The sequence below is a fragment of the Salmo salar genome, chromosome ssa16 (genome assembly GCF_905237065.1).
Source record: "Salmo salar chromosome ssa16, Ssal_v3.1, whole genome shotgun sequence".
Lineage (NCBI taxonomy): Eukaryota > Metazoa > Chordata > Actinopteri > Salmoniformes > Salmonidae > Salmo > Salmo salar.
In genome coordinates this window covers 37,431,068-37,438,873 of record NC_059457.1, presented here as the reverse complement: position 1 = coordinate 37,438,873, position 7,806 = coordinate 37,431,068, and the positions used below count along the sequence as shown (strand labels likewise).

The window sequence follows — 7,806 nt, the reverse complement described above, 5'->3', positions numbered from 1 at the left end:
TCGAATCCCTGAGCCGACTTGGTGAAAAATCTGTCGATGTACCCTGGAGCAAGGCACTTATTGCTCCTGTAAGTTGAGTGTCTGCTAAGTTATGTAAAATCCAACAGTAATTTTGAAATGCTCTTACAGACAGTCTTATGCTCTGTTGACTCTGAGGCATTACTATGCCATAGTCTCTCGCTCATGGTCATCCATGCTGTCCGGGCAAATACTCGCTACAGCATCATAGAATTCACCCTGGATAAAACAAAATAATATATATACGTAACTTAACAGCAACTTTAATTAGAGCAATATACTATACCACTAAAATAACTGGTAGTGATATCCAGTAAAGTATCAGAAAACAACTGGAGTCCATGGAGTGTGTTGGGCAAGTTCATTTTGCATCGCTGTGTGCCGTGGACGGGGTTTACACCTTTTACACCATTTTATTAAATCTCTACCCACTCAGAGCGCCAGGCGTTGAAAAACCAACTCGCCCATATATTGAGGATTGTAACGGCCATGAGGTATAATATTTTAAAAGCTTCTTATTGGTTTCAATTAGCACTTACTGACATCATACTGCAGTAGACTGGACCCTCGGATGACCTCTGGCCACCAATTGAACTGAGATGGCTGTTATTTGCTAAACTGGGGTTCAGGAAATGGAATGGACTCGGGGAGCACATAATCTCCATGAGTGGCTAGTGGGCATGGAGGGAGTGAGGGCTCAGCATCATGTGGTGGAGGGTAGAATCTGTAGTTGGTACAGTGATGGTCCATCCTGCTGGATGCAGCTGCTCTGCTGTACCCTGACCACTCCAACTGAACCATTGGGAATCACTCCTGGCACACTGTCTGTGTGATCTCCTGAATCAATGTTGACTTCCCATGTTCTTAGGTGGCACCCATTGTTCTCAGAGGAATAGACAGCTGAGGTTTCGGGAAACATTCTGATTGTCCTAAATTCTGTGGTTTTGCTCTTTAAGGCAACTCATTCTTTCTAAGCAAGGCTCCTCCCTGATGGAAAAACAAACCAGTGAGTGTTGTTAGACTGGGTAGTAAAACACAAGCCCAGAGAACAGATGTATATATACAGAATCAGTCAGTTCACCATTCAATCATCTAAAATAGCTAGCTAGCTAATACATCTGACATACAACTTTGATTTATTTTATTTTAGTTTGCAAGCCCTACCGTTATTTATACAAATATTGTGAGGGATTTATCTTGGCCTCTCTTCTTCCAATAGCTATCTGGAAAGTTCACAACAAATAACAATAACCAGGTGTTCCAAAACAGTGTCGCTCCCTCTAGCAATAACTTTACCTTACAGTCAGTTTTGGTTGTGGAAGAAGCTTTTCTAAGGCTAAGTGACTGACGTCTGAAAACATGTAATATTCAGATTAGGGGTTGAGTGTGGCGCCAGAGACATCCATTCTTTCAAAATAGGTGCGTTTAATTTGGTCACTTGATGTGCCAAGTGAGCAAGCAAGTCGCAGCAATGAAGAACGCGAAGGAGGGGGAGAATTCTGGCACAACACCGGGACACTGTGCTTACTTTCAACCCTGGTCGTGTAAGCTTTTCTAAGGAAAAGTGACTAACGTCTGAAAACATGTATTTTTTTATAATAGGCTGACCACACCGCTCGCGACCAATGTCTGAGAACATGTATTTAGACTTTGGGGTTGAACGCGGCGCGAGCCACACTCATTCTTTTAAAATGTATACGTTCGATTTGGGTCGCCAGATGCGCCGAGTGGTATTTTGGGGTTGCACTTTGGACTAGTAGTAAATAAGGAGAATGGAGCGGAAACAGTTCACAGACACTAAATCAAGCGCACCTACCCTCATTGGTCCATTCGAGTTACTATGAAATTTAAACCACGCCTTCAGATTGTATCGCTACAAAAATTATTTGTGGACACTGAGACCGATCATACTTCTTCATTCAACAAAGTTATTAACAGACATCTACTAACTATGACTCTACAATTCACAAAATGTCAATCTGTATTAATTACTGGAGCGAGCAGAGGCCTCGGTCTACAAATGGTGAAAGACCTGGCGAGAAGCACCGAGAGACCCAAAACAATAATAGCGACTGTTCGCAATCCAGCCGCAGCACAGGTAGGAGAACATCATGTTCAACTTTATTTAAAAAATAATAATTTAACACCATGTTCAACTTGTTTTGTGAATTTCCACGTAATGGAAATACACGTGTGAGGATTCGCCTTTGCTGTAAATTTAGGGATAAATAATAAAAGCTGATCTTCATTTTAGGATCTTCAAAATATTGCCAAGTCCTGCGAAGGTGTTCATATTGTACAGCTTGGTGAGTTGCATAGCCGACATAATTTGTAAAAGTTGGACACATGAACTAGGGTGCAGTGTGATGTTGATTTGCCACATTTTGTTGGGTAATTGGTATATGATCCCATGTGCATCATGTGCCATGCATAGTTGGGACACATGCCCCATATGCCTTACTTGTTATACAAGCAGAATGTGCAAGAAACACTGTATTGGTATTTCCCCATGTGTTCCTCTCAGGGATTTTCTCCCTTCAAACTCATTGGAGTAACTAAAACTTATATTACTCGCTCAATTATATGTTTGTAGTACTCAACAGAACATGATGAAATGCCAAACTGAAGTAAACCAATAATGTAAAAGTAAATTAAACCAATACTGTAAAAGAAAACCAAGGAGAAAACGAAAACTAAATTCTGTTTGTTTCCTGTGAAGTTCCTTTTTGAATGGTAATGATCTCTTTCATATCAGATGTTGTCAGCCAGTCAAGTATAGACTCAGCATTGCAAGCGGTGTCATCTATACTGGGAAGCGATGGGCTGAATTGCCTCATAAACAACGCAGCCATCAATCCATCCACTGATCTGAAGACAGTGACACCTGACTCCATGATGAAGACTTTTGAGAGTAATACTGTTGCCCCTCTTTTTGTCACCAAGGTAAATCAATGTGTTGCACCTCTAGAAGAGCATGTATGAGAAATATCTTAATTTTGTTGTAGCACAGAGGATATTTTTATTCATGGCCAAATCACACACATTTATGAAAAGTTCCCTACTTCATAAGAAACCTGTATTCTTGCAACTATCTCTAGATCACATAATGTTGTTGTTTCTTGTAGACATTTCTGCCATTGCTACAGGCAGCTGCTGCACGGGGCACTGGAATGGGGATCCATAGAGCAGCTGTGATCAACATCTCTTCCATACTTGGCTCCATTAAGCTCAACTGGGGAGCCGGAGCAGCCTTCAAAAGCTATGCCTACAGAATCTCAAAGGTGAACAGCAACCATAATGAGCTGTTTCTACAAAGCCCATTTAAACATTACAGACCATCTCTGGTTGCAATATTGGGCATAGGATGTTTGGGTGTGGCGATAGTTAATCTGACTGTTCTTATGTGTACATATTCATTACATGTCCTGTCCATCTCATTTTGTTTATATATATATATATATATATATATATATGCAGGCTGCCTTGAACATGACGACAAGGTGTCTGGCCACTGACCTGGAATCTGAAGGGATTCTGTGCATGGCTCTTCACCCTGGCTGGGTGCGCACTGACATGGGTGGCCCACACGTGAGTGTCCCATACTCTTGGTTGAGGCATTTTATTGTTGGGTCCTTTAGAATACATTAAAATACATGGCTGTGTATTTCACTGAGTTGACAGTTGATATGCTGCATTTCCTGTCTCTTTTGGATCAGGCGGATTTGAGTGCGGAGGAAAGCATATCATCTTTGCTGTCTGTTATCACTGATCTGACAGAAAAAAATCATGGGGGATTCTTGGACTACTCTGGAAACAAGCTACAATGGTGAAGCTCAACTTGGAAACAGTAACTTGTGGAATGGGTTATGTGCAGTTGTTCTGCTGGTGCTGCCAACAGTTCACTGGGACAAAACACTGAGCAGAGATCACAGAATAGAACGAACAACTGCAACATCATGCTATTATGTTGCTCAGCAATCTCTGATTCCTTTGTATCTAGTTGGTCTGAGAGAGAACTTGGGAGATTTGACATTTTAAATTGGAGACTTTGTTTCATCTGAGTGGTTTGGGTTGTTGTTACACTTTCTAAAGGTAATCTCACTGTTTGAATACAAAATATATACTGTATAATACATATATAGGAACAACAATGTTTTGCCATTCAAAGGTTTTATTCAATCCATTTCTTTCAAATTATAATAAGAACGTGATTAATCTGTATAGCATATTGTTGTTATGATGACACCAGTATCCAGTATAATGGGAAATGTACAGATACTGTTGTTTGTAGGCGGGTGAGGCATAGAGAAGAGATCAGTTGAACTAGGGCTGACCCATCTCTTCTGATGTGAGAGAGGAAGGCATGGTATCCAGAGCTCCGATTTCTGTAAGGTAGATGACAAAACATTTGAGTGAGCACAGTTAGTTAGATGGTTATAACTGATTAGGACTATGCTAGTATTTGCTCTGTTCCAAATGTTGTCGCAACATATAGCCAGGAATCTTGACTATAAATGTAATCTGTAAATAAATTTGAAATACAAATATAACCAGACCATATGAAAAATTATTATTTTACTATTTTTGGAACATGTCAAAACACCTGATTTATATTCATGAAAAAAATAACAATCAAGAGAATTCTGTCAGTGTTTTTGTTGTAATTAATTGTTGTAATTAAACATTAATAACAGACACCATGAACTTACCTTTAAGTTTCAGGTATGATAAGAAGTCAATGACAGTGTGTATTACATCCTCATCTGCTATTCTCAAGGCACCTGCAAAATAAGAGACCATCATGAGGTGTAGAGACTACACTGAGTAAAGCAGACTTACTGTACAGTACGTCATCTACTCTAAACATATTTGATTTACCCTCTCATAGGCCAATGAAATGCAGGCTATAAGATTTTACATTTACATTTTAGTCATTTAGCAGACGCTCTTATCCAGAGCGACTTACAGTAGTGAATGCATACATTTCATTTAATTTCATCATTTTTTCTTTTTTTTTTCTTTCCCATACTGGCCCCCCGTGGGAATCAAACCCACAACCCTGGCGTTGCAAACACCATGCGTTGCAAACACCATGCTCTACCAACAGGGTAGGCTTACAAGGCTTTAGATTCTCACCTGTTTTGAAGTCATCGTCCAGGGGCATGTCTCTCTTCCCAGCAAGGCCATGCTTGTCACTGAGGGTGCGGTGACCGTCAATGCCGTCTGAACAACAAAACAAAAACATAGTTTGCACAGCTTATTTTTACCCATTCCCTAGATGAAATCCCCTTCATTGCACACTACACACAAACACCGCAACCCTGCCTAAAGCTCACATGACGGCATAAGGCAACCTTTATGATGGTGTGCTTTTCCTTTTATCTGTCAAGAGTCTGAAAAGCAACCTGCAGGGCTTGAGTCATTCAATTGCTGGAAAACATATCTTCACCAATGAAATACATGAAAGAAAGGCACATATTCATTGATGGAAACAGAACCTGAAATGTTTTTTATATATTAAGGAAGGGTCCCTCCGCATGCAAAGAAGGGTAAAATAGTAATTTCATTCGTTGTCCATCTCAGAGAGCACATTCGCTTATATATATATATATATATATATATATATATAGGAGAGGGGCAAGGAGCAGCAAAGACAATGATTGAAATTACAATATACCTCACCCCATCAACAACTTTAATAAAGGTTTGAGTCAAGTGGGCTAGTAATAGTGCACTGAATAATCATGTAAGAGCACTAATTATCTGAAGTGTAATCCTTGAATTTTGACGTTAACCCTTAGCACTTGATGCGTTTCCCACAGTCATCACCCATCAAGTATAATTACATGCAAAAATGAAATGATCAACTTTGTTCTGACAGTGCCTCTGAGATTAAAAGATCTTGTATGATGGTTTAATAATTCAGAAACATGTGGAAAAACAAACCAATAAACATAAAGTGGCCATGGCTGTGATAAACACTTGGTTGTTGCATTAAGAGTTAAGTCTGCAAATAATAAACAGAGGAGCAAGGCGTCACAGAGCAATTCCTCTGCTGACTTCAATGTCCTGCAGGAGCAATCTTACATTGACTTAGCAGTTCTTCTCTCCCCCTTACGCTTGGATTATCCTTTATCTGTATTAGGTGATCAATACGACCTGAAACACAGGGATGATGGCATTTTACCTAAATTTACCACAAGGACCTGTGTTATGGGATACATCCTCATTCTGTGTTGACAATAATCCATGAACCTTGGGAATAAATGTGTTCCTGTGCAAATAGGCTTTTCAAAATATAGTCATTTAAAAGGATATAACAAATTAAAAGCCCAATAACTACACAGAACAAGTTTGTTGGAATACATCATGCCACATTACACAGCCAGGTGAAATGTGAAAAAGTATAATGGGGGAAACAAATATGAAAAGAGCATGATAATGGAGGCAGGGCAGGTGTGTAAATGATAGTTTAGTTAAAAGTACTTGATAGTGGAATTTTGAGAGTTGTGTGAAAGAGTACATGTATTTAATACATAACAGTCACTTACGGGGACCCAAAAGGTAGCCAGCACTGTTTAGTGTCCACCCTCGCTTCTCTTTACCCTGTTATGAGACAAACGACGCACACACACACACACAAATCAGATTCCTTATACACACACTGTACAGTCACTCATCTGTTTCCTCAACAATTTATCTAATTTTCTGAATGCGAATTGCTTGACCTGACTATAATGCAAGAACTCAATTATCTCAATGCTTGTTATGGTGTTATGTCTAGATAATAGGCAAAAACATTCATATAATTTTTATGTTGCTTGCAATAGCCAACTTGTAGTTAAAACAACAAAAAAAATAAGAGCATTTAAAACAACATTTTGCCAAATACAATAAAATGTTGACCTACCGCAATCACTAATCCAATTGTTTCTGACAGAGCTGCACATAAAATTAGTGATATGCACACTACTCCAAAAGACTTCTTCATCTAAGGCAAGATATTAAAAAAGTGTTAGTTGTAGAAAAACTCTCAATTTTAGAAGTTAAAAGTTGCAAATCAAAAATTTCCAAAGAAGTCTTAAAGCGGCTTACCTTTAGTTTTGTTCAACAGTACAAGAGATAAAAGATAAACTTTTAAATTAAGACTTTCTTCAAAATAGGTATGCTTATAGAATAAGCAAAAATACAACGCAATATTACAGCAAAGAGATCTTCAATGTCCCTGTGGTGCTTCTGGTTTAGGATAGAATGATTTTGATGGCCTTTTATAATACACCCCCCCCCGCTCCTCAAATTCAGACGTCACAACTACCTTCCCCCTCCTGTAGTGGTCATGTCACGATGAAATTACAATAACATGTTCTTTTTGCAACCTTATGAGACATTGAGTTGGACAATAGTTCTTAAAGTCAGATACATTTTATCACTAATAGAATCTCACGTGATGTAATTTGTAGAAAACATTTTATTATGCATGTCAAAACGAACACTGCTATAAGATCAGTAAATCTAGAATATTTATTTTAGAGCCTCTATGACTGGTTAAATGGTTCAAATGTAAAAATACAAAACCATTACATACAAACATGCCTAGAGATAAAAGAAAAATTAGGAAGACAAGGGGATACATTTCCATGGGTTTGTGGGCAGGTCAATTTTAATATAGTCAGAAAAGCAGGAATTCCATAATGGAAGGGTGATATCTATTTCGTAAAAATGCGTTGGAACTTTTCTGTAGCCTTTATCAAGAAACAGTTGCCTTAAAATTTGACTAAAAGGAGATTA

General features: G+C 38.7%; 2 protein-coding genes across 3 annotated transcripts; one reads left to right on the top strand and one right to left on the bottom strand.

The window, feature by feature from the left end:
* Nucleotides 1-1,705: 1,705 nt before the first annotated feature.
* Nucleotides 1,706-4,568, top strand: zgc:110339 (SDR family oxidoreductase). Its single transcript, XM_014148817.2, has 6 exons — nucleotides 1,706-2,116; nucleotides 2,273-2,324; nucleotides 2,774-2,961; nucleotides 3,144-3,299; nucleotides 3,496-3,606; nucleotides 3,735-4,568. Exons 1-6 carry the CDS (start codon nucleotides 1,859-1,861, stop codon nucleotides 3,846-3,848), a joined length of 879 nt encoding a protein of 292 aa, XP_014004292.2. The 5' UTR covers nucleotides 1,706-1,858; the 3' UTR covers nucleotides 3,849-4,568.
* On the bottom strand, nucleotides 4,172-7,281 carry LOC106573616 (galanin peptides). Of its 2 annotated transcripts, XM_014148818.2 has the most exons (7): nucleotides 7,114-7,281; nucleotides 6,929-7,009; nucleotides 6,570-6,624; nucleotides 6,106-6,177; nucleotides 5,155-5,241; nucleotides 4,728-4,799; nucleotides 4,172-4,403 (listed from the first exon to the last, which is right to left on the bottom strand). In XM_014148818.2, exons 2-7 carry the CDS (start codon nucleotides 7,007-7,009, stop codon nucleotides 4,342-4,344), a joined length of 429 nt encoding a protein of 142 aa, XP_014004293.1. In that variant the 5' UTR covers nucleotides 7,114-7,281; the 3' UTR covers nucleotides 4,172-4,341. The 2 variants fall into 2 exon arrangements, with proteins under 2 accessions (XP_014004293.1, XP_014004298.1); XM_014148823.2 differs by lacking the exon at nucleotides 6,106-6,177 and having other exon boundaries at nucleotides 7,114-7,280.
* Between the last annotated feature and the right edge of the window lie 525 nt (nucleotides 7,282-7,806).

What these genes read in the sequence shown, in the direction of transcription:
- zgc:110339 (XM_014148817.2), top strand. Translation starts at nt 1,859, where the DNA reads ATGAAATTTAAACCACGCCTTCAGATTGTATCGCTACAAAAATTATTT. An exon ending in CCCCTCTTTTTGTCACCAAG is followed by an intron (nt 2,962 to 3,143) that starts GTAAATCAATGT and finishes TGTTTCTTGTAG; the next exon opens with ACATTTCTGCCATTGCTACA. An exon ending in CTGACATGGGTGGCCCACAC is followed by an intron (nt 3,607 to 3,734) that starts GTGAGTGTCCCA and finishes CTTTTGGATCAG; the next exon opens with GCGGATTTGAGTGCGGAGGA.
- LOC106573616 (XM_014148818.2), bottom strand. Translation starts at nt 7,009, where the DNA reads ATGAAGAAGTCTTTTGGAGTAGTGTGCATATCACTAATTTTATGTGCA. An exon ending in GGACGATGACTTCAAAACAG is followed by an intron (nt 4,800 to 5,154) that starts GTGAGAATCTAA and finishes CTTATTTTGCAG; the next exon opens with GTGCCTTGAGAATAGCAGAT. An exon ending in ATCATACCTGAAACTTAAAG is followed by an intron (nt 4,404 to 4,727) that starts GTAAGTTCATGG and finishes TCTACCTTACAG; the next exon opens with AAATCGGAGCTCTGGATACC.